Raw genomic sequence first — 26,504 nt, 5'->3', positions numbered from 1 at the left:
ACAGAACAGAACTTTCCACAGTATCCTGATGTCAATGCGAGTGTGTTCCCTGCATTTTCATTCTGGTAAGTTAAAGATGCACGGTTTTATTTTATAGCCTACAGTGTTTCCTTCCTTCATCCGTGGCACCACATACAAGCATGAACGCGCGCCCAGAGACTGTTGATATAGCATTTTCATCCTCGTTGGTTGATATAGCATTTTATCCTCTTTGGTAGAACACACTGCCAGTTCCTACAAGGACAGGGACATCCCTCTCCATTTTCAAAAAAAACCCTGAGGTTGACAGCTGTCATAGCACCACTTATAAATTTTGCTGATCCTAGCGCTTACCAGCCGTCTTGTAATGTAATGTAATCATATAATACAATTTAATAATGTGTATATTGAGGATCATTGATAACATTATGGTTCTATATGTGTTCAACACTGCTGCTGTGGATAATAATTTTAAATTGTGTCACCAGGAAAACCAGCAAATGAAATGTACACCTCGCATCCGGATTGGGCACCATCACTACACTTGGGCCACACTGAGATAAAGGCCACACAGACTGCACGCTATGAGAGACAGGAAAAGAGAAAACGGCAAAGGACTGACAGTACACCTGCGAGGATGAGACAGCTATTGATGACCTTGTTCCACCCGGTAAGCCTTACAGAGCCAGCAGATTCAACACCGTATGTTGCTTTTGTGGCTTTTTCAGCTGCATGATGCACATTTAGCTAAAAGATGTCCTTATTTTATCCATAGTGGAGACACCAGCACCAGCTGAGGATGGAGCTGAGCAGACACCGCTGACAGAATGTGACTTCTGTCAGCGCCGGCGTGCTGAAATCAACCGGCTGCTGGAGGAGAACAGGACCCTGAAACGTGAGCTTGGCCAGAGACTTCAAGCTTAACACTAGCTTTGTGACCATTCATGCAGTGAAAGGAATCTCAAATCTTCATCAAAACATTATTCAAAATATTAAAAAAAATTTTAAGAATAATTTGCTGAAATAGAAATCAGCATTTGTTTGATACTTAGTGTTAGAAAAAAAATGTGTCCTAACAGGTTTTCTGAACCATCTTCTAATCTAGTCTCCCCCAGCTGCTGGTAGAAACAAGCTTTTTTTACCATCATTCAGAAACTGGATAGGTGTTACATCTGTATTTTGTTGAAAATCATTTATTGAACATTGTTATTAATAAAATTTTAAGGAATAGATTAAATAGTCAAAGATCCGCAAAATATAAAAAAATAAACAATAGTGCAGTGCTGTGGCCATTCAAGTTAACTCCTAGTTTGAATCAGAGTCTTTCAAAGTGAACTATTTAGAAAAATGAGTGCAGTATTGACTGCGGGTTATTAAATCTGACCTCATAAAACACTGTAACGGGTAACTTTGAGCTTAAATCATTCAGTCAGAGGTATTATGCAGGTTTAAATGTCCTGTGCTCATTTCATTTCTTTTTCTTTTAAGTGATATAACAATATAACAGCGTGGTTGTTATACTTTACTGTTGTATAACTGTGATTTATATGATATGTATACACATGCATGAGGGGTTGAGGTTAACGTTTGCTTTCCAGCATAGAATGAAATATAATGGTGTCCTTACCTGCATAATTTATGTCTATTTTTTTTCTCCTCAGGTCTTGCACTCTCAGCGCATTAATGAGACTCCCCTGAAGCCATGGGTCATCATTGCTGACGATGGGCAGGTTTGCTGTGCACACTGTACATGCATGGCTGGAATTGCAGAGGCATGTACACATGTTGGGGCTCTGCTGTTTAAGATTGAGGCAGCAGTCCGCATCCGTGGGAAAAAGACTGTGACAGATGTGCCAGCTTATTGGAAAATACCAGCAGGTATCAACAAAGTCAGCGGTGAAGTCGCCCACAAGATGGACTTCACTTCATCCAAAGTGCAGAGGATTGCTCTGGACAGAGTCATCGATGACAACATTCCCATGCCTGGCCTACGGACACGGGCCAGCAGACGCACTGCCCAAGCCACATTGGACGACTTATCGTCAATGTTCCCTGTTCTTCAGAACCATAGGTCAGTTTGTATGTCCACAGTGAAGCCCTACTTTCACAACTATGCTGCTCCTGTCCAGCCAGCTGTGATCCCAAAACCCCTGCAAGACCGTCTGCGCGACCCAAAGTTTGAAAATGCTCCACCAGCTGTCCTTCTCCAGCACTGTGAGACAGTGAAAGACATTGCAGCTGCATATTATTGCACGTCGTTATATTACAATACAATTATAGATTATATTATTGTATATCATGACATATTGCATCGCAGCCTTTATTTATACAATTTAAGAAATGCATATTGTTAAAAGTAATTATATAAGACATTGCACTAACATTGTTTTTTAATGTGTACTATAGTACCGGTAATAATTTGCACTACTTTAAATGTTATTGATATCTGTTATTACTTAATTTGATCTACCTCCAATTTTTATGTTTGTAATTGATGTTTCATAAATACGTATTTTTTATTACTTTGGAATTTTTTTTATACATAGACATTTTTTATAAAAAGCATAGTATTTTGTATTATTACATTGTATTGTTATATTTGCATATTATTGCACGTTGTTATATTATACAATTATAGATTATATTATTGTATATCATGACATATTGCATCGCAGCCTTTATTTATACAATTTAAGTAATGCATATTATTATAAATACTTATATAAGAATTTGCACTAACAGTGTTTAACTGTTAATGTTTACTATAACTACAATTTGTATAATAATAATTTGCAATATCTCCACTTTCCATTTCTCCATTGATGTTTCATTAAGACCGACTTATTAATAGGATTGAACATTTTGTATAAATACATACTATGTTATTGTAAGTAATTGCACTGCATTTTCATCGCGTCCATTTTTTATTTGTAACCATTTACCTACAAGCATTCAAACTGCACTGCTCTGTTCTGCGCTGCACTGTGTTCTCAAGTTTCACTACTTGCAAATAAACACTGAAAAGGATCTGATCGTTTGAGACCTCTTGCTTTTGGGTATGGATGCAAAACACACCTATGGCTAAAAAACAACCCACTTGTTAAATGTTTGCTTAGAGTGTATTGTTGATACAAAGAAATTGTCAATTCCATATTGAGCATCAATCTTTTCTTTAATACAGTAATTCATAAACACCAGAATAAAGTGGTTGACTTTAAGGTGTGGAAGTCCAGTGTAGTATTTCACTTTGACGGTGTCTTCCTTCAGGAAATCTTCATCCATTTTTCTCTGGCCAAGCTCACGTTTCAGGGTCCTGTTCTCCTCCAGCAGCCGGTTGATTTCAGCACGCCGGCGGTGTCTGCTCAGCTCCATCCTCAGCTGGTGCTGGTGTCTCCACTATGGATAAAATAAGGACATCTTTTAGCTAAATGTGCATCATGCAGCTGAAAAAGCCACAAAAGCAACATACGGTGTTGAATCTTCTGGCTCTGTAAGGCTTACCGGGTGGAACAAGGTCATCAATAGCTGTCTCATCCTCGCAGGTGTACTGTCAGTCCTTTGCCGTTTTCTCTTTTCCTGTCTCTCATAGCGTGCAGTCTGTGTGGCCTTTATCTCAGTGTGGCCCAAGTGTAGTGATGGTGCCCAATCCGGATGCGAGGTGTACATTTCATTTGCTGGTTTTCCTGGTGACACAATTTAAAATTATTATCCACAGCAGCAGTGTTGAACACATATAGAACCATAATGTTATCAATGATCCTCAATATACACATTATTAAATTGTATTATATGATTACATTACATTACAAGACGGCTGGTAAGCGCTAGGATCAGCAAAATTTATAAGTGGTGCTATGACAGCTGTCAACCTCAGGGTTTTTTTTGAAAATGGAGAGGGATGTCCCTGTCCTTGTAGGAACTGGCAGTGTGTTCTACCAAAGAGGATAAAATGCTATATCAACCAACGAGGATGAAAATGCTATATCAACAGTCTCTGGGCGCGCGTTCATGCTTGTATGTGGTGCCACGGATGAAGGAAGGAAACACTGTAGGCTATAAAATAAAACCGTGCATCTTTAACTTACCAGAATGAAAATGCAGGGAACACACTCGCATTGACATCAGGATACTGTGGAAAGTTCTGTTCTGTCGTCTTACAGCCGCGATCCAAGCTAGCCGACGACTCTTTGTTATCTGTGAAACTTGGTCTCCGTGTTTGCGCCTCCAGGCAGGACAACGGTGGAAAGTTATCCCATTTTGTAGGTTTTTCCCTCGGCGATCATGTGATGCGCTGTTACAGCCCACAATACAGCAACGGTTTACCATGGTTGAAATCAAGTTACGGTGAAATTAAACGAAATAAAACACGGCTGAGAGGGAGAACACAGGCAATAGTCTAAGGAAGCCGTAAAGTGCGCCGTCAACATGGTCACGACGACCAAGCCCTATTGCGAGGTAACGCAAAAGGTTTTGCGAGGGAACGCAAAAGTTTTTGCGAGGGAACGCAAAAGTATTGCGAGGTAACGCAAAAGTATTGCGAGGGAACGCAAAAGTATTGCGAGGGAACGCAAAAGAAAAAAAATTCCCCATGTCCCCTAGGGGGCTCCGTAGGGTTGTACCCATAGATATCCATAATAAAGGCTAGATGTCTTACGGCGGAGTCTCAAACGTCCTCACCGGCGGCCATCTTACCTCAGGCAGGCTTTCTGTTGTGCTCTGTGGTACCTAACGTAAGGTGAGTGATCAGCACGAACACAAATACTCTTACCTCACTGAATTCTTGATGGATTTACAAACAGTTTGGTTTCTTACAAACATTATGAACGTGGCTATTATTATTTATGCTTGAACATGTCGAAATTGCAGATTTTCTTGTCGAAAAATGACTTAATCGCGCAGCATAGTTTTGCATCACGGCTACTTGCGCAAGTTATCAAGGCTGAGACTAACAGTCAATTATATAGGTTTTACTGACACCAATAACGATTGTATGACAATTAATCTTTGGTGTAAATTACAATCTTGCCACAGACTGATCGACTCCATGCCACGCCGCATTGCTGCAGTAATACAGGCCAAAGGAGGCCCAACTAAATACTGAGTGCTGTACATGCTCATACTTTTCATGTTCATACTTTTCAGTTGGCCAACATTTCTATAAATCCTTTGTTTTTATTGGTCTTCAGTAATATTCTAATTTTCTGATATGATGAATTTGAGATTTTCATTTGTTGTCATTTGTAATCATCAAAATTAAACAAAATAAACATCTGAAATATATGAGTTTGTATGTAATGTATGAATATAATATACAAGTTTCACTTTTTAAATGGAATTACTGAAATCAATCTTTTCTGAAATCAATTTTCTCGTAACCAACTTAATAATTCCCTTCTCTCCATAGAATATAAAACATGCTCCACCGTCTCCCCTTGATAACAAAAACCACAACCTCCTGTTCCCATTCTAAATAAGTTTCCATTTAACCCCGTGTTTCCGAAACTTAATCTAGATATAACCTCTTTTCTATTCCTTTCCGTTCTCCTCATTTCACCAATTTTCCTTTGAATACTATAAAACCACCTTCCAGTTATATGCTCTTCCCACAGCTTCTGCCATCTTTCCGTAACCTTTTGTTTAATAATAGATTAAATTTTTTCCTTACTGAATGGTTTCAATATATCATCCTTGTCACGACAACTCCTGCAGCGGAGGAAAAAAAAAGGTAGAGGCTGTCTGTGAGCCTGCGAGTCTGCGGTCAGGGCTGTGAGCCTGCGAGCCTGCGCAAGGGGTTACAAATCGCGAAAATACACATACAAATCCTTCTACGCATTTGTGCATCTCACGCGGCAGAAGAGTAGCAAAAATCACGTGTGTAAAGAGAGCCAACCGAAAAACCGCTTGACTTGTAACCAATGATTTGTCTGTATTTCTGGGTCTTGAAGCGAAAATACTTCAGACACAAGTGTCTCTGTGTGTGCTTACAGATTGATCTACACTCACCGGCCACTTTATTAGGTACACCTGTCCAACTGCTCATTAACACTTAATTTCTAAGCAGCCAATCACATGGCGGGAACTCAGTGCATTTAGGCATGTAGACATGGTCAAGACAATCTCCTGCAGTTCAAACCGAGCATCAGTATGGGGAAGAAAGGTGATTTGAGTGACTTTGAACGTGGCATGATTGTTGGTGCCAGAAGGGCTGGTCTGAGTATTTCAGAAACTGCTGATCTACTGGGATTTTTACGCACAACCATCTCTAGGGTTTACAGAGAATGGTCCGAAAAAGAAAAAACATCCAGTGAGCGGCAGTTCTGTGGGCGGAAATGCCTTGTTGATGCCAGAGGTCAGAGGAGAATGGCCAGACTGGTTCGAGCTGATAGAAGGGCAACAGTGACTCAAATAAACACCCGTTACAACCAAGGTGGGCAGAAGAGCATCTCTGAACGCACAGTACGTCGAACTTTGAGGCAGATGGGCTACAGCAGCAGAAGACCACACCGGGTGCCACTCCTTTCAGCTAAGAACAGGAAACTGAGGCTACAATTTGCACAAGCTCATCGAAATTGGACAATAGAAGATTGGAAAAACGTTGCCTGGTCTGATGAGTCTCGATTTCTGCTGCGACATTCGGATGGTAGGGTCAGAATTTGGCGTCTACAACATGAAAGCATGGATCCATCCTGCCTTGTATTAACGGTTCAGGCTGGTGGTGGTGGTGTCATGGTGTGGGGAATATTATCTTGGCACTCTTTGGGCCCCTTGGTACCAATTGAGCATCGTTGCAACGCCACAGCCTACCTGAGTATTGTTGCTGACCATGTCCATCCCTTTATGACCACAATGTACCCAACTTCTGATGGCTACTTTCAGCAGGATAATGCGCCATGTCATAAAGCTGGAATCATCTCAGACTGGTTTCTTGAACATGAAAATGAGTTCACTGTACTCAAATGGCCTCCACAGTCACCAGATCTCAATCCAATAGAGCATCTTTGGGATGTGGTGGAACGGGAGATTCGCATCATGGATGTGCAGCCGACAAATCTGCGGCAACTGTGTGATGCCATCATGTCAATATGGACCAAACTCCCTGAGGAATGCTTCCAGCACCTTGTTGAATCTATGCCACGAAGAATTGAGGCAGTTCTGAAGGCAAAAGGGGGTCCAACCCGTTACTAGCATGGGGTACCTAATAAAGTGGCCGGTGAGTGTACACATTTGCAAGTCTCAGTACACATTTGTGGATCTGAATACAGATTTGTGGATTTTTTACACATTTGCAAATCTCAGTACACATTTGCAGATCTGAATACAGATTTGTGGATTTTTTACACATTTGCAAATCTCAGTACACATTTGCAGATCTGAATACAGATTTGTGGATTTTTTACACATTTGCAAATCTCAGTACACATTTGCAGATCTGAATACAGATTTGTGGATTTTTTACACATTTGCAAAATGGATTACACACAAGTAGTTTTACACATTTGCAGATTGTTGTACAGACACACAAATCTCCTCACACATTTACAGATTTATTTACACATTTTCAAATCCCACTGCACACGCACAAATCGAGATACAGACACACAACTCTCCACACACATTTGCAAATATTAAAGCTACCATTTTGGCCCCATACAGGTGCTGGTCATAAAATTAGAATATCATGAAAAAGTAGATTGATTTCAGTAATTCCATTTAAAAAGTGAAACTTGTATATTATATTCATACATTGCATACAAACTCATATATTTCAGATGTTTATTTTGTTTAATTTTGATGATTACAAATGACAACAAATGAAAATCTCAAATTCATCATATCAGAAAATTAGAATATTACTGAAGACCAATAAAAACAAAGGATTTATAGAAATGTTGGCCAACTGAAAAGTATGAACATGAAAAGTATGAGCATGTACAGCACTCAGTATTTAGTTGGGCCTCCTTTGGCCTGTATTACTGCAGCAATGCGGCGTGGCATGGAGTCGATCAGTCTGTGGCACTGCTCAGGTGTTATGATAGCCCAGGTTGCTCTAATAGTGGCTTTTAGCTCTTCTGAATTGTTGGGTCTGGTGTATTGCATCTTCTTCTTCACAATACCCCATAGATTTTCTATGGGGTTAAGGTCAGGAGAGTTTGCTGGCCAATTAAGAACAGGGATACCATGGTCCTTCAACCAGGTACTGGTAGCTTTGGCACTGTGTGCAGGTGCCAAGTCCTGTTGGAAAATGAAATCTGCATCTCCAAAAAGTTGGTCAGCTGCAGGAAGCATGAAGTGCTCTAAAACTTCCTGGTATGTGGCTGCGTTGACCCTGGACCTCAGAAAACACAATGGACCAACACCAGCAGATGACATGGCACCCCAAACCATCACTGACTGTGGAAACTTTACACTGGACTTCAAGCAACGTGGATGAAGTGCCTCTCTTCTTTTCCTCCAGACTCTGGGACCTTGATTTCCAAAGGAAATGCAAAATTTACTTTCATCAGAGAACATGACTTTGGACCACTCACCAGCAGTCCAGTCCTGTTTCTCTTTAACCCCAGGCAAGACGCTTCTGACGCTGTCTGTGGTTCAAGAGTGGCTTGACACAAGGAATGCGACAGCAGAAACCCATGTCTTTCATACGTCTGTGTGTGGTGGTTCTTGAAGCACTCACTCCAGCTGCAGTCCACTCTTTGTGAATCTCCCCCACATTTTTGAAGGGGTTTTGTTTCACAATCCTCTCCAGGGTGCGGTTATCTCTCTTGCTTGTACACTTTTTTCGACCACATCTTTTCCTTCCCTTCGCCTCTCTATTAATGTGCTTGGACACTGAGCTCTGTGAACAGCCAGCCTCTTTAGCGATGACCTTTTGTGTCTTGCCCTCCTTGTGCAAGGTGTCGATGGTCGTCTTTTGGACAACTGTCAAGTCAGCAGTCTTCCCCATGATTGTGTAGCCTATAGAACTAGACTGAAAGACCATTTAAAGGCTTTTGCAGGTGGTTTGAGTTAATTAGCTGATTAGAGTGTGGCACCAGGGGCCATCAATTTTGAACCTTTTCACAATATTCTAATTTTCTGATATGATGAATTTGAGATTTTCATTTGTTGTCATTTGTAATCATCAAAATTAAACAAAATAAACATCTGAAATATATGAGTTTGTATGTAATGTATGAATATAATATACAAGTTTCACTTTTTAAATGGAATTACTGAAATCAATCTACTTTTTCATGATATTCTAATTTTATGACCAGCACCTGTATGTAAATGAACCATACCATCAGCCAATCACACCCAGCTTCTTTTCATCCAATGAAAGCATTCCTTCCTATTTCTTCTTCTTTTCTATGGAGACATTGCTGAAGTTGCGAGCGCAGAGAGTCGAGCGAGCGGAAAAACAGTCGAGCTCACAGCTGGTGTTGAGCGCGGAGAGAGCAGGTCGAGCGCGAGCAGAGACGGATTCGAGCACGCGCAGAGATGAAACTGAGCGCAAGAACACTGAGCTAGTGTTCAGGCTAGTAGTAAAGTATAACAAAATATAGCACTGTGGTTAGACTATAAAGTAAAACACCATCTGTAAGGAACAATATCCAAAAATGTTTGTCTGTTTAAGCTAAAGGTTCAATTAGGCTGAAGGTCCTCTCCAGTTCATTACTAGCTTCATGCGTGGAGTGGGAAATATTGTCCAACAATTAATATATTGGCTTAATTAAAGAATTAGAAATTACTAACAATGTAGAGCAATTTGTTTTTTTTTTTAAATGAGCTCAGCATAAACTATATATTAAAAACGTAGCAGTCTGCACATACAGTATTACTGGGCTGCGAATCTTAATAAAACTTTTCATTCCAAGGTTATTGTTGATAAATGAAAAAGAGCCAACATGGATGTTCTATGTAAGACACAGATACAGTTTTTTAAAAAACGTAGCGCATCAGTTTGTTTTGAACCTGCTGGTGATGGTAATTTATTATATCTTAAAAAGTAAAGCAGCACAAATGTTGGCTTTAACGGCACAAATCAGCACAAACGAAGCACTAAAAAATGAGACCACTTTGGATCAAATCGGAGCTTGATGGGGGGATGGTGATGTCATCAGCCAAACATTTTTTAATGATTATATCTTAAAAACTAAAATAGCACAAATGACCGTTTTAACTGCACAAATCAGCACAAACGAAGCACTAAAAAGGAGACCACTTTGGTTCAAATTGGAGTTTAATGGGGGGATGGTGACCTCTGGATGACCTAAAAAAAATCATCTTTAATATCTCTTAAACAAAAGTAGCACAAACGATATTTTTTCTGCACAAATCTGCCCTAACGTTGCACTAACCATTCAGTCTATTTGCAGAGTTTTTTGACGTGGGTGGGGTGTCAGCTTCACGCAGCTATTACTACATGCTTCCACATGTGTGCTGAGGTACCAGTGTGAATTTCATGTGTGTGGGACAATTCTTAGGTTAAAAACAAGGAGGATGCATTTTGTGGCAGGTCCTTGCCAAAAACTGCATCCCCTGCTATCTCAGAGGAGTTGACACTTGTACGTCTGCAAATGCAAATTCTGTCCTGTAAAACAATGACAGTGCAATTGTCGCTTCATGTGATCTGAAGCCCCATTTGGAGCTTTTAAACAGGATTTTGAAAAACTTTGATAAATTGCTGCTGTAATATTATAGATTTTTTAGAATAAAAAGCTAGCAATGTGCATAAACAAAAAAAAAAAAAAAATACAGTACAGTTCAGTAAAATACAGTTCTGTTTTATGCCTCATTCTTGTAAGTTTAAAATGTTCCAATGCTCCTGAATGCACCATAGCTTTCTGACGCGCAGCGAACGCATCTCACTGGTCTGTGAACGCTGTGCTGTGTAGATGCGCGTTTGATTTTCCACTTAAGGGAAAGCTTTGCAAACTCAAAACTCACGTCGGCTATCACGGTTTAGTGTTGTGTGTAAATAACAAGAGACCACAACAAATAAATCAGCCGTACCATGGTCAAAATCTTTGGATTTAATGTTGTTCAAAAAATCCGTACTTTTGTAAATCAATCTACCAAATAACCACAACTTTTTTCCAACGAGAGGTATTTTTAAACGTTTTTATATCATTAATATAAGAACCTAAGCTCCATTGAACATATTTTAATCCGTTTTCCTCGTCGATATGCAGTTCAACAGAGCGAGGCGCGCTCCCGCGACTGGGGATGCATATTTCGGCAGGCATGCACTTTTGGGCATAACAACGGGAGCTGGCGAGCCGTTTTCTCAAACTCGGTATTACAGAATACACAGTTGAGATCAATATTGACAAATTTGGCTAAAAACACATTAGTAGGGAATCACTTCAACAGTTTTTCACCTAGGGTGTCACTTATTAGTGATGAAAGTTGGTGGGGACACTCTAAGGGTGGTGGCTGATGGACCTATAGTTAGTCCACCCGAACGCTTTCATTAGGTTTTTTTATTTTCCAAAAATTAGCTTAAACATTTATTTATTTATTGAATGCTATTCTTTTTGTTGAAAACACAAGAGAACCACAATACACTGCTATTTATGTTTATAGATAGTTATACAGATGCCTTTTAGTGCATTTATATATATATAGTGACATCTAGTTATTTTTTTAAAGGTTACTTTATACTTTTATACTTTAGGAAGCTTTTGGAGTGCATACTTTTTCAGTTTAATTGAGTAAGGAGGTCAAGTTGATACTTCAACTTTTACCAGCGTGTTTTTTAACTGAAGTATCTATACTTACTATCTACTTAAGTAACAAATGTGTGTACTTTTGACAGCACTGTACATTAATGTATAAGGAAAAAATGAATAACAGCCGATTCCGATTCCAAAGTAAATATATCAAGTATCCCTAGAATGTACAGTTTAAATTCCATCCATCCCGGAAAAAATGGATGGTTTCCCTTTAAGCTGCATCAGTGATCATCCTCCTTCACAGCAGCATAATCCAATTTAGAAAATTTTCTTACATATCTTTAATAACCGAAGTCTATGTATTAATAGTTATATTTCAAAAATAATTATTACTCTGATTTTTACTGTTATTTTTTGCTTTAATTCTTGTAGGTTTCTTATATTTTAAAATTAAGTCTGTGTCCTGTGACTCTGAAGGAGGATTTTAAGTTCAATTCTGGATTTAACAGGAAGCCAATAAAGAGAAGCTAGGATAAGAGAGATTTTATCTTTCTTTTTAGTTTTCATCAGAACTGGCTGCAGCATTTTGGGTCAGCTGAAGGCTTTAAACTACAGCTTGTGGACTTCCTGATAGTAAAGAATTACACTAGTCCAGCCATGAAGTAATAAATGCATGGACTAGTTGCTCAGCATCACCTCTGGACAGGATATGTCTAATTTTTGCAATATTCTGCAGATGAAAGAAGGAAATAATGGTCTCAGCTTAGCGATTGCTTCTCCTGAAGGAGACCTCATACTGGACTAGAACTGGTGTAAAGGACACACTGGACTGGGACTGTGACCATTGAACTCTCCCTCACTTCCTCATCCCCAATGGAGACCTGAGGACTTTCAGCTTCTCAGATTATAAGGTCAAAATCTGATATTCAACATCAAGTTATATTTTTTCAGTTTCAACTTTTATCTTTTCAGTTTCACTAAGTTTTCAAACATTTTGACCCTTTTATTTCTTTCACAAAAAAGGGAAAATTTTTACATTAAGATCAAAAGAACACTCAAACTCGTTTCTTAGAAAAGAAAAACTTTTAATAAAGTTCCCCCATTTTCCAATAAACATACACTATAACGACCAAAAATGGTCACACAATTCTTAACATACAGTTTTTCCAGTAATAGAAAAGGCACATTGTTTACTAGGTTTAAAAAAAAAACTCAAAAACACACAAACATATACTTACACACTTCCTGAATCTGTTATTGCCCCAAAGAAAAAATACATATATGAAGTGACTTCTGTGAAACCGACAAATTTGTAAAAAAAAACAAAACAAAAAGACTCCCTGACCTTTGTTAAAAACAACAAACATGACTTTGCAATTGGTCAGTTTCATTGCATGGGTGGAAATATACTAATATTTGTGTTAAAGTGCTTCAAGCTTTCCTTGAGAAGAAGTGTAATGGGTACAAAAATACCAACCTGTGTAATCTAAACTAAATACACATATTTCTGTACATCTCTATGCTTTTTTCCATTTGTCTTTGTATTTCTGAGTTATGCGGGACGCTGCTTACAGTAGGTTTGATGATGTCTGATTCCCTCGACGTCTGGAGGAATTTCTAAAAGTTTCAAAAGAGGCGTCATATCTAGCCTTAGATTTTGTGTTACACATTTGATTGTAAATGTTAGATTAGGACTAAAAACTGAAACATGTTTTAGTTTAAAAAAAATCATAAATCCATCATCCATGTCATCATATTCACATATTAGAACAAAATCTACTTAAGTAAACCCAAACATCCACTGAACTCTCGGACAGTGTTTTCTACCTGGCAGTAAGACCTTACAGCCTCAGCGCATATAGCATTGGCACCGTGTTCCATGTTTAACAAACCACAGGTTTTTTTAGCCTCCGTGTCCCCAAAAAAAAAAAAAAAAAAAAAGAAGAAGCTTGATTTCTTCCCTTGGAAATGGTCCAAAATAAGGCACTCAAAGTGCAGAATGGAGCAATCATGTCGTCATCTGTGCCATCAGCAAAGAGCTGAAATGATCCGATTCCTGCTGAGGAGCATCTAAGCTGTGCTTCCTAAAGAGAACAGAAAAGCTTTAATGTCAGTTTCTAAAGGATATTTTATATCTAAAGAAAACATGTTCCAGGACCTTTTGGTACTATATACTCTCTTTTTATATTGCCTGTTGTATTTTTATCTTTAGCCCTTTATAGGACACTCAGTGAAATACTTTAAAAATCAAAATTTCAAGCCAATAGTTTTATTGGAATCCAACAAAGGTGCTTCTGTAAGAAATTCATGAAAAACTATTTTTATTTTTGGTACTTCACCTTAGAGCAAAGGGTCTGCAACTTGCGGCTCCAGAGCCACATGTGGCTCTTTGGATCATCTCAAGCGGCTCTTAAAATGTTAGAAAAGAGCTAAATAATGTACTATAATGAATACCAGAATTAATGAATGATATTAAAAGAACCAGAAATCTGTTTGAAGAGCAATTTTTCTTTGAATTAATGTAGGAATTATGTGTATTAATATTGTTTTAAAGTTTCCTTTATATAATAAAAAAAATAAATAGGTTTTTTGTTTTTTTGTAAAGTGTTGTTATATTTTGCGGCTCTAAACAACTGCGACTTCGTCGTGCTTGAAGCAAAATGGCTCTTTGGATATGAAAGGTTGCAGACCCTTAGATACCCTAAGGCTTAGAGGCATTAATGCTGATACTGGCACTTACATTTACATTTAGTTTATAAACCTAAATAGAATTGTTAACTAAGCGTATTAACTTTTTAACTTTTCAATGAGCTGTTTACCTTTTTTTCTTGACTTGTAAAATTTTTTTTTTCTGCTGAATGTACAGTAGGTAATATATCATTCAAGGGCTCAGCTAATTGGTCAAATGCCAAAATAAGATGTACAGCCATGTAGCAGTATCTTTGCTTAATGGCTGGATATAGATCTTGTGCTTCTAGACCTCACTGAGGGACGGGGGGGACTCCATTTGTAAGGGGTATGCAAGTGATCAAAAATGCTAACCTACCCTATAAAACAGGGATGTCAAACTGGTTCCAGAAAGGGCCATGTGGCTCCAGGTTTTCTTTCCAACCAAGCAATAGTACACCAGACTCCAATCATCTCATCAAGTGAGTTTAGTATTAACCTGATGACTTGAGGATTGACTGGAGTCTGGTGTGCTATTGCTTGGTTGGAAAGAAAACCTGCAGCCACACAGCCCTTTCTGTAACCAGTTTGACACCCCTGCTATAAAGGCTTAATTTGTATCTTGCTTTAACTCTCTGTACTCTACATACGCTACTGGAACCAGAATTTCCGAGAAGTTGTAATCCCATAGCCTGGGTGCCATTCCGAACTTAGTCCCGCCCACAACATTTGAGGTCGTGAAGTTCGGTCTGGCATTGCTCCATAGTAGCGCAAGTATGGTAGCACAATATTTGGCAATCCAATCAAATTGTCAGGGCGGGCTTTATACGATGATGGACAGATGATCAACAGTAACGTAATCAACCACGTGACCAAAGCGCGCATGCGTGACAACAACAATGGCTGCCGCTGGAGAGCTGAGGTGTGTAGATTCTGCTATTAGGTCTGTTCTAGAAGATATCGACAACAAATTAATTTTAAAAGAGGAACAGAGAACCGCGATCAAGGCTCATCTTCTTATTCTAGGCGTGCAACTGCACGCTTTGATTTTTGTTGACAACAACTGTGCCTGGCTTAACATACGTCACTCACTCCGTTGCTTTTATTGGTTGTAGGTCTATCCAATTGAGTGCAGAGGCATTTTTTTCCCTGGTTCGTTCAAAACACGCCCCATAATCACAGCTCTATGGAGCAGTATCAGACTCATATTCTGACTAGAATTGAGTAGGACTACGTCAGGCTAGTAATCCCAAGGTATAAATAAAATTGATATAAAATTGAAATAAAACCTTGAAATGCTCAAATAAAACAATCCATAGATTTCAACAACTACTTTCTTCTTTTTTAAATAAACTAAACATGTTTGTCGTCAAGGATTTACAGATACACAGTACTGACTTGGATGTCATTTCTGTTTTAGGCATTTCAAAAAGTATTTCATAAAGGTTAGGTGTTAAAAGATGATAAACTAGGGATGCACGATATTGGGATTTTGGCCGATATCCGATATGCCGATATTTTAAAACTTATGTAGCCGATAACCGATATCGATACCGATGTTAAAGCTGGACAAAAATAAGTAGTCATTGAAAATAGCAGTTTTGTTATTCATTTCTGACACTTTGAAAAATAATATACTCAAATATATTTTCATATGCTGATATCAAATTGATTTTTAAAAACGCGGTATCGATCTATTTTACTTTCAAAATCTCGTGAAATTTCATCGTTCTGTTACAAACTCTCGTGATATTTTGCAAATTCTTGTGAGATTTTGTTAGTTAAATAGATCGATACCGCATCAATATATCAACATATAAAAATATGGCAAAATTTCGTGAATTTTTGGGGGATTTCGTAGAATAACGATGACATATAGCAATATTTCATTAGTAAAAGATTGATATGGTGTTTTTAAATGGCAATATATCAGCATATGAAGATATTGTGATATTTTAATGTATCAATATTTTTTCCCTCATCTTTAGAAGTTTTTAAGTCTGTAAAAAAGAAGTTTTTGAGGAAGAAGAAGTAGTTTTTTTTTTTTTTCAAATATCGATCAAATATCGGGTTAAATATCGGTAGGGTGGCCGATGTCCGATATTCAGTTTTAAGGCCGATACAGGCCGATACCGATAGGGGGGCCGATTATATCGTGCATCCCTATGATAAACTAAGGATCTTTGAAGCATAAAAGTGAACAATTATTAGACATTGTCTTTAATCAACACTTGTCCAAATATACGTATATCCTGAATGAGATTTATAGTGTAGCATTTGGACCAGAAGCTTTATGAAGATATCGATGAGCTTCTGGAAGAAAGTTGGCTGAAAGTTTGAATTCTGTTGTTAAACAGGCAGGATTTCTAAAGCTTGTATAATTTGGCCGACCTTCTGAATCTATAAATCTATAATCTATAAATAAATTAGTGTGAATCTATAAATCATTGGTCAGATAATTTAATAACTGATGCAAAATAACCGTTTTCCTCATTCTTCTCTAAGCCAGCGCTAATGTGTTTGAGATTATAATCCTGCAAAATCAAATGTTTTTCTGCGCACCAAATATTTATTTAATGTAATTTAATTTAATATTTATTTAATTTAAGAATATTCAAAGATAACTAGTGGATCCTCTCAGTGCAATCCATCAGAAACAGTGGCAGCCAGACAACTCCTCAGCACAATGCTGCCACCGCCATGCTTGATAATTGAACAGTGCCTCTCCTTTATGGCTGATTTTTTTTGGTGGTTACTAGATTATTCCTGATCACTGTCACTTTTTTTTGTCTGCAATGTGTCAGTGGTGATTAGGCGATTGGAAATGGATAAACATAATTTAATGCTCACCAACAAGAAAGCATAATACCAAATGTTTAGCACAGCATAACACCATTTCACAGGAAGAGTAAAATAAGGAAGAGGGATAAATACCAACAAAGTTCTTCTCTCCTTAGATCATATCAAGCTCAGTCTTTTTCAGCATTGATGACGATAAAGTAGGGCTTAAAAATCAAACTTTTTTAATAGGTTGTTTATAATAAAGGTTCTTGTTTTAAATTTAAAGTCGTAGGGAAGCGGCTGTTCCAACGGTTGCAGTTCCGAATTCTCCTGAGTGGTGCTTGACTTTACACCAGTGAATAAAGTGAATGTGATTGGTCGATTATCAAGGGGGCGGGATTGTGATCGCGGAAGGTTCGCAAGCTTTTTGGTTGTGGCCGGTTTGTTGGAAGCATCTTGCTAATCAGTTAGCAACTTAGTGCCAGTAGGTTCCCAATGGGAAATCACACTGGGACCAAGTAGCACTAAACTTGTGACTTAGAAACAACAAGGAACGCTATGGACAGCGGAAACATGCAAGAGGAGGAGAGTTTTATGTCGGAGGTCGCGGATGAGTCTCCTCCGTCATATATTTTTCATTTAGAGTAGAAAAGGGGGGACAAAGATGTTGTGGAAGAGGACGCCAGGGCAGCAGAAGCTTGGTTTGTGTAGAAGGCTTACAGCCGTACATGTTTGAGCCCTTGCCTTGTAAAGCTGGCAGTTCTGTTAGCTCTACGCCTGCTGAGGACACAGACGTCCATCCCCATGAACACTGGGATGGAACTCAATGGTGAAGGACATGATTGTTATTTCTTATTTCAACCGTTGCATATATTAGCTGCAACATATAAATCGAGATGCTATGACCGAAAAAATTTGATTGACAGATGACCGATGATATATGATTGGCTGAGTTTAGGTGAACAAGCTGACGTATAAATAACTGGCCTGCATAAGATAACGGGAAAAAAAAAGAAAAACCCAACAGATTTTGGGACAGGATTTTTTTTTTAAATAGAAATTTTCTAACTTTTGGGACAATATGTTCTGACAAAGAGTACATTTATACACATGTTTAAGCCATACAACTCTAAGATGTTTTTCTTTGTAGCTCTTACAACAGCAACAGAAAAATCCGGGGTCCATTCTTATCAAATAAAGCTGATACAAACTGATGGTTACAAAAAGGACCTAAATTAGAGAAAATCTACAATAGACTCAAATTTGGGAATCCAATTAATATTTCCAAAGCAAGTAAGCTATTGTATGATTACCTTAGAATTAGACTAATTTGAAGTAAAAAAAATGAACATGACTCACATCCCTGATGAGTTAATGTAATCTCCTGACTGGCACTGCAACTTACTTGTGTCTGGTTAAGTTTCGCCATTGAGCTGACTCATTCGCTTCTTAGACTTCAGTTCTTTTAACCAGGCAGGTGAAGAGGCAGGGCTGATGGCAGAGAATCAGTATCTTAATAGGTTTCTCTGAATCTTTATTCTTTACGAGATCTAGATCTTTTATTTGTCATTCTCTGGGAATCATACCTTCCTTCCTTGCTGCCCATAGGGGGCAGCACCCGCGCAGCACCTGCCAGATGTGCCGGCAAGCGAGGAGATCCTGAAGTTTGTGATGGAGATGGAGTGACTTCCTTACTCTCTTTCTCTTGTCCTCCTCTGTCATCTGCTGATCCCTCTTCTGCTGCAGCTGCTCCTCCACCGGTTCGCTTTTTTATCCCAGCCTGAGATATTACATATACTTTACATTATAATGTTCATCTAGATAAAGAAGAATAAAGAACATTTAAGTTCACTTACGAGCAGAGCTGCAGGGCTCAGACCTGGAAATATAGGAACTTTCTGAGTCGACGTTGGAGGAGAAGAAACTGGCTTCGATTTGGGGGGCTCCTCTTCAGAGTCCGACTCGTTTTCTTTTGATTCATCCCCTTTTACACCTGAAGACAAGGAAACAAATCTGTTAAAATATACAAAGAAACAAAACACACAAAGATATATAGTACAATAGATATAATGTAATAACCATTACCATCAAAGACACTCAATTCTGCTCTGGCATTTTTAATCGACCCTAATCGGAGAGAACGAGATGGCCGCGATCGTGTTCGCCTCCTACTCAGAAGTGCTTTGGATCTCTGGTTGCTGGTGTCAAGGAGCGGAGTAGAGATCTGCGGAGAGCCACAAACATACATAAATATAAATTAATGGAAATAGTTACTTTTATAACCCCTCTACATTTAAGTGTGGCAGAAGGAAATCCTTTAAAACTCAGAGAGATTCAGAAAAAGCATGATTCCAACCTCAGGGAATGGAGATAGGTCTGTTTCTTTTTGTGAATCTGCATCATTAACAGTGGAGACATCGGGCAGTGGGTCAGGGATGGATGTTGGACTGAAAAGAATAAATGAAAGTTCATTAGGGCTGAGTGGATGAAAAGGACAATGACAGATGTTGCATTATTTTTGTTCATGTTTTTTGGGGAGATGGATTAAATAAAGTAGAACAGCTTTGCAACAAATGTCCTCCTTTTTTAAGGAGAAAGTCATTATTTTATACACCCAGATAATGAAAAGTTGTTTCTTTCCAAAAACAGAGGTCAGTGCTACTGGGATAAATCAAATTAAGCTAAGAAACATGAAAATGTGAGAAACCCAGCTGTTATTTACCTTTTTTTTTTTTTACTGTTCACACTTAGTTAAAGATTTGAAAGCGATTCTTTAACGAAGCAGATGTGCATAAACTACTGGCTTCTAAGAAACATTGCCGTTGATTAGAAAAGGTGTTATATCATTTAATTCATTTATTTGAAAAATATATTCATCTGTTTATCTGCATTAAATTAAACTCTTTCTGCTCCATTTTTATGTGATGTGAATATAAAGGTTTCCATTTATTCTTTTAATGTATTTATTTATATCATAGAATGTATTTTGTTGCTTTATTTAAAAAAATCCTTTTGATTACCGTTTATTTCAGTGATTCCATACAAATAAACTCACTTTGACTAAAATTTTGATTTTATTAATACATTTTTTATTCTTTTTACATGTTCGGCTTGGCCGTAGATGCTTGTACCCTAAATGAACAATGTGCTGGATTAACCACAAGGGGGCGAACTAATGCCAGGCTTGGAAAATATAAGATTAGGACAGTTTAGTTCACCAGAGGCTCTTGTTTATGCTGCTGTAGAAAGAAAAAACGTTGATCACCTTCCTTAAGGTTAAACCTGTACTCACTGCACTACTTTATATTCTCCAATAAAACGTGTTAACCTACCTGTCAGGTTTGGATGGTTGTTCAGAGATCTCATCCTCCTTGGGTGATTCACTGTGAGATAAAGTCTCAGTAGGTTTCTCCTTGTCATTTGTGGAGTAACTGTTAACCTGAAATTAGGAAGAAGAGACCAAAATATGAGGAGACAGAACGAGGGATGACTCAAAATATGCTTTTGATATGTTGGCCAAGGAAGGAGGACTGTAAACATAACGTGGATTGGTAACATTGTGCAGATATCTCTAATTCAGCTCAACCTATGCTCCAGAGGAGAAGTTCATCTCTCCTCTCCAAATTTGAGCTTTCTGTGATTTAGCCAATGCAGGGGGCAAAATGGCCCGTTTGCTTTGCCATCATCACTACTACAGGGTAAGAGGAAGAGACTAAGGATCATTCAAGCATACGGCTTTTAATGAGCTGGTCACAGAGGCTGAGCTGTCCTCAATAAACACCAGGAGCATGTGCATGCACGCGCACTGTCGCAAAAACACACACGCATAGACACACTTGTGATAACACGCCCTAATGCTGGAATGCACGGGTACACAGACAAATGTTACCAAGCCCAAAGCAACTCTCTGTGCACTTCTCTGCAAACATTCCTCTAAGCTCACCTCATGGCTTGTCAAGGGGGCACATCCCACTTTTTGTTTTACCCGAAACCGTCACCTGGATACCAGGCAACACTTGAGTAAACACCAGCGCCCACGTATCATCTTCTACACGGGTCAGTTTATTGCTCAGGGCTCGTGGGGCAGCTTCATTTGCACAAAGCCTGTTATCTCCCAGCATAACAACACAAATGAATAGGCTTCTGGGGATTTTCCTATAACCTCTGCCTGCGTTCAGATGAAGCAAATTGGATCAGTACAAAAAAGGAATTTTAATGTAAGGTGTATTAATCCCAAAGAGGAGTAAACTAAAACGTGAAACAGCTTTTGCTGAATCCAAACAAAATCTGGTGTTTGTTTTAGGTAGTTTTTTTTTCTTTCACCCAGTGTTTAGTTGTTGATGGAAGGTCAAGGTAGAAACTGGGTCAACAGAGAGGAAGAGGAATTAGGACAGAGTAGAACTAAAGATCATTGGCTCCTCATCACAATCCTGCAAATAATTTACATTTCTCTATGAATGATTCTCTATGAATCTCTATGATTTTCTTTTCAACAAAACAAAAAAATATCTTTCTCACCCTTTTTTTATTTTGCTGTTCTGAAAATAGTTCCTAGAATGCATCATGTAGCTCAAATATTGCTTTAGACTTTAGCAGAAGAATAGTGGTACATTAAAAGGTTCTCTTGTCAGAAACACATTTAGCCAACAGATTTTTTTTCAAGCGCTGCACTCCCTGGGATAAATATAATCAAAAACTGCTGTTATTTAAGGAATACTTTAAGTTTCTATGAAGAGGGACTATGTAAGGAGAAGTGAAAAATCAATATCTAGCCTGTAGTATCTACATCTCATTTTAGGCTGTATCCATCTTCGGCCTCTGCTAACATACATCAAATGTTCACCCATTCTTGTAATGTTGCAAATAATTTAAGATATTTCATGGGTTTTCCATAGATTTCTTAGAAATATGAAGAAATATGACCCATTTGTGTTTTTTTCCCCTCTAGATTGCACCAGAACAAAATTCCCTTTGCAATAAATACAAAGATATATATTTTTTACTTTACAATAACATTGCTGAATCAGCATTGTACACATGACGTTTTTTTTTTTGTAAGGACTTATCCTATGAGTATATTAGCCTCATCAAGTCTGAACAGGTGACGGAAAGCTGCAAACGTTTCAGTCAAACATCTAAAGATCAGCTTAGAACACAGTAGAACTGGTAAAACATCTCTTATTTCTCTGCAAATCCCTGAATCTGTGTTAGTATCAACTGGGTCCTTATTTGTTTCTCTTCTCTTGTTTCTTGTTTGTATTGACCATCACCACTGCACCACAGGTTTCTGAACCCTTCTCCTCTTTAACTTACTGTTTCCTTTTTTTCCTGAAAACTAGCTGCATGGTGTGAAGGAAGAGCACAAAATAGAACAGGCTCATGTTTTTTTCTATGTATCACTATATCTCTACCAGCCAGTCAGAGCTAATTTAGCTTCTTATTGAATTTCCATCAGCCTAACCTGCAGTTGGCAACATCTCTTCGTTTTCAATAGCAATGTAGATATGCATTAAAGGGATGACCTCTTAGATATCTTAGATTTTCTATAACCTGTCTTTTCACTGATAACATCAAATTTGCAGACATTTTAAACCTCTAATTTAAAGCTATTTTGTTTCTACTGTTTGTATGGCTTAAATACCATATTACTGCCCACCTGTCCTCTAAAAAACTCTAGGTTTCATTAGAGATAAAGATAATTGACTAAGTTAGAATGACGGAAAAATCAAGTTGAACTTTCACAAAGTTCATCATGACAGGAATGACTAGAAGACGAGACAAAAAGTTCATCATTTATGATGAACAAGTTCTTTTTTTAGACAAATGTCGAACGTTCAGAGACCTCAGCTGTGAGTTACAACATCAGTCCTCCTTTTATTTCAACCTTGTTAAACTCCAAAACATTCCTTTAAAACAAACAGACCAAAAGCAGAAAACACCTGTTAACAGGATTTCAATGATTTTGAAAACAGCAAGATTAAATCAATCAAGCAGCTTTTTACACAGATAGTTACTTTTTTGATTTAGGTCTAGGTCACTCCATGAAAAACTCTATCTGATTCTGCCAATTGAAATTGTTGTGACTAATGTCTGGTGCAGACACAGCTGGTACTCAGAAGTACTTCAAACAAACCGGCAGGCATTCACCCATGCAGGCAGCTTCTTTAAAGCAGGAATGTAAGATACAACTCACTATAAAATTGTAATAATTTTGCACTTTTGCAAGTAATGGCAATGTACTGCAATAAAAAAAAAGCAAATCCCTTTATTGTCCCCCAGTGGGAAAATTCACTGCATTTTAACCCATCCCCTTGGGGAATCAGTGGGCTACCATTGTGTGGCCCCCAGGGAGCAGTGTGCTCTAACTTCTAGGCCAACACTCCGGGTGTGGACATTACCTTCCAAAGTTGTTATTCTTTTCAATTTCTACTAGGGCTGGGTAATTAAATTAATTTGAAAATGTTTAGCAAAACACAATTTTCAAACTGCAGAGGTACTCTATTTGAGCCATATTACATTTAAAATGAGTAAGCATCACACTAAACTTCAACCTCTGGCCCTTAAGATGGTAATGATACACTTAAAGCGGGTTTGCCACCACACAGAAGGCAAGAGAAAGTTACAGCTAACATGCAGATCCATGCATGATAGAACAAGAGCCTTTTCGCACTAAGGCCAGCAAAGTAGGGGGGTAGCACTCCTACCTTGCAGCAAGAAGGTTGCGGGTTCAATTCCCAGCCCAGGGTCTCTCTAAATGGAGTTTGCTTGTTCTCTCTGAGCATGTGATGGTTTTCTCTGGGTACTCCAGCTTCCTCCCACAGTCCAAAAACATGACTGTTAGGTTAATTGACTTCTCTAAATTCTCCTTAGGTGTGAGTTTGTGCATGAATGGTTCTTTGTCCTGTTTGTCTTTGTGTTGCCCTGCGATGGACTGGCGACCTGTCCAGGGTGTACCCCGCCTCTCTACCGTAGAAAGCTAGAGATAGGCAACAGCACCCCTCGTGACCCCACTTGGGCTAAAGGGTGTCAGAAAATGGATGGATGGTTACAGCAAAGTCCTGCAACAATGGACTCTTGACAAGCAAACTTTCAGGGTCATGAATAAATGAAACCCTGAGGGGAATCAGCTACATGCTTGTGGTGAGTGCAAAATGAAATTGCAATAAAATTGCAACCACACTATTGGTTAAATATAATTGCAATTTTTCATTTTTGGCAAACTTGCTCAGCCCTAATTTCAATACAATATTTCTTCCCTACTCACCCCATTTTGCCCAGTCACCTGTCTTTCAATTATTTGCATTTTGCCTTTATTTTTCTATATATAGTTTCAGATTTTATTTTGGGTATAATTCTGTTGCATTTTGGCTAAGTTTGTATAAAAAATGCCACTGCTGCTATGCTTACGCACCTTTTCTGAGCAATTGTTATAAAATCCTGCCTTGACAAGTGCAAGAAATGGTTGGTACCCCACGTTTAATGCAATTAAAACCCACAATGATCACATACGAATCTGACAAAAGTAATAATACATACAAAATGTATGAAAATTAACCAAAGAAAGTCAGCCATTGCTTGTTAATCATGCTTAAACAGAAAAAAACATTCTTAAAAAAAAAAAAAAAAAAAAAAAAAAAAATATATATATATATATATTTGTATATATATATATATATATATATATATATATATATATATATATATATATATATATATATATATATATATATATATATATATATATATATATATATATATATATATATATATATATATAAATGATAGTACCCCTGGGAAAGACTGAAAATAGTGTAATCAAATAGACATGATAAAACAAGGTACAAATTAGTGTCACAGGTGTCAACAATCTTGTAATCAATCTGTGAGCATTGCGGGGGTTTTTCTTTCAATAAATAAGGGGTACCAACAATTCTTTAAATTTGTTTAAATATCACTGATGGCTTAAATAACCTAAGTTTGAGTCTAAATAAAAAGAAAAGATACTTTTATCTACAATTATGAAATTTCTTGTAGGTTATGTTTGCTTTTTTTTTCAATCCCAGCGATATTTTACCAGCTCAAAAACATCTAAACAAGTTCTGACACATCCATCGTATAAGTTTAAAGCTCCTTCTTTAATAGACAGTATGTGCTTGGGACACTGGCAGAGGAGGAAGGCAAGCCCAGGCAGAGTTTGCATCTTTAGGTTTTACAAGCGTTCATTTTTTGCAACACTCAACGGAATGTGTGAGAAGATGAGATGCTCAAGATGCCACAAAACAAGTGAATGGATACTAGAAAGCGAAAAACTGTCCAAACTGTAATCTAATGTCTTTAATGTGCTCGTCTGACCAACGATGATGAAATGATGATGCAAAATTATGAAGCGGAAAGAAAATAATATTTGGTCTTAAAGCATTTTTACATATAAAAGTCGGAAAAGTGTGCCGCTTACCTGCAGTTCGCTTGTATCTAACACATCTACATTAATTTTAGAAATAATATAATCTAACAGAAGAAACAAGATACATTTTATGGGGATTTTCTGATGATGGTTGAATAAAGCATGTGATATAATATCTGTGAACGTCAAGTGACAAAAATTCCTGGGAGAGAAAAAAAGCATCTTTTCAAGAAAGGTGGTTTCTGTCCTAAGATACACTATATTGCCAAAAGTATTTGCTCACCCATCCAAATTATTGGAATCAGGTGTTCCAATCACTTCCATGGCCACAGGTGTATAAATTCAAGCACCTAGGCATGCAGACTGTTTTTACAAACATTTGTGAAAGAATGGGTCGCTCTCAGGAGCTCAGTGAATTCCAGCGTGGAACTGTGATAGGATGCCACCTGTGCAACAAATCCAGTCGTGAAATTTCCTCGCTCCTAAATATTCCACAGTCAACTGTCAGCTGTATTATAAGAAAATGGAAGTGTTTGGGAACGACAGCAACTCAGCCACGAAGTGGTAGGCCACGTAAACTGACGGAGCGGGGTCAGCGGATGCTGACGCGCATAGTGCGAAGAGGTCGCCAACTTTCTGCAGAGTCAATCACTACAGACCTCCAAACTTCATGTGGCCTTCAGATTAGCTCAAGAACAGTGCGCAGAGAGCTTCATGGAATGGGTTTCCATGGTCGAGCAGCTGCATCCAAGCCATACATCACCAAGTGCAATGCAAAGCGTCGGATGCGGTGGTGTAAAGCACGCCGCCACTGGACTCTAGAGCAGTGGAGACGCGTTCTCTGGAGTGACGAATCGCGCTTCTCCATCTGGCAATCTGATGGACGGGTCTGGGTTTGGCGGTTGCCAGGAGAACGGTACTTGTCTGACTGCATTGTGCCAAGTGTAAAGTTTGGTGGAGGGGGGATTATGGTGTGGGGTTGTTTTTCAGGAGCTGGGCTTGGCCCCTTAGTTCCA

The 26,504-nt window shown here is 38.3% G+C and overlaps 1 protein-coding gene and 1 long non-coding RNA gene across 2 annotated transcripts in view; one reads left to right on the top strand and one right to left on the bottom strand.

Annotated features, from left to right (window-relative positions):
- On the top strand, positions 1 to 2,401 carry LOC119780110. Its single transcript, XR_005280337.1, has 4 exons — positions 1 to 65; positions 468 to 649; positions 755 to 874; positions 1,641 to 2,401. It is a non-coding gene; the product is annotated as an uncharacterized LOC119780110 (long non-coding RNA).
- A 10,303-nt stretch (positions 2,402 to 12,704) lies between these two features.
- LOC119780112 (trichohyalin-like) overlaps positions 12,705 to 26,504 on the bottom strand; it is a 45,767-nt gene continuing 31,967 nt past the window's right edge. Inside the window, exons 4-10 of the mRNA XM_038280014.1 lie at positions 20,417 to 20,523; positions 19,441 to 19,531; positions 19,170 to 19,308; positions 18,941 to 19,077; positions 18,671 to 18,864; positions 18,490 to 18,575; positions 12,705 to 13,720 (exon numbers count right to left, since the gene is read on the bottom strand). Coding sequence (XP_038135942.1) covers positions 18,500 to 18,575; positions 18,671 to 18,864; positions 18,941 to 19,077; positions 19,170 to 19,308; positions 19,441 to 19,531; positions 20,417 to 20,523 — 744 coding nt within the window. The 3' untranslated portion in view covers positions 12,705 to 13,720; positions 18,490 to 18,499. The remainder of the gene's footprint in view (positions 13,721 to 18,489; positions 18,576 to 18,670; positions 18,865 to 18,940; positions 19,078 to 19,169; positions 19,309 to 19,440; positions 19,532 to 20,416; positions 20,524 to 26,504) is intronic.

Source organism: Cyprinodon tularosa, unplaced genomic scaffold (genome assembly GCF_016077235.1).
Source record: "Cyprinodon tularosa strain WSP-4 unplaced genomic scaffold, ASM1607723v1 ctg155, whole genome shotgun sequence".
Lineage (NCBI taxonomy): Eukaryota > Metazoa > Chordata > Actinopteri > Cyprinodontiformes > Cyprinodontidae > Cyprinodon > Cyprinodon tularosa.
The sequence above is the reverse complement of the archived record's forward strand: the minus strand, read 5'-3'. Positions and strand labels throughout refer to the sequence as shown.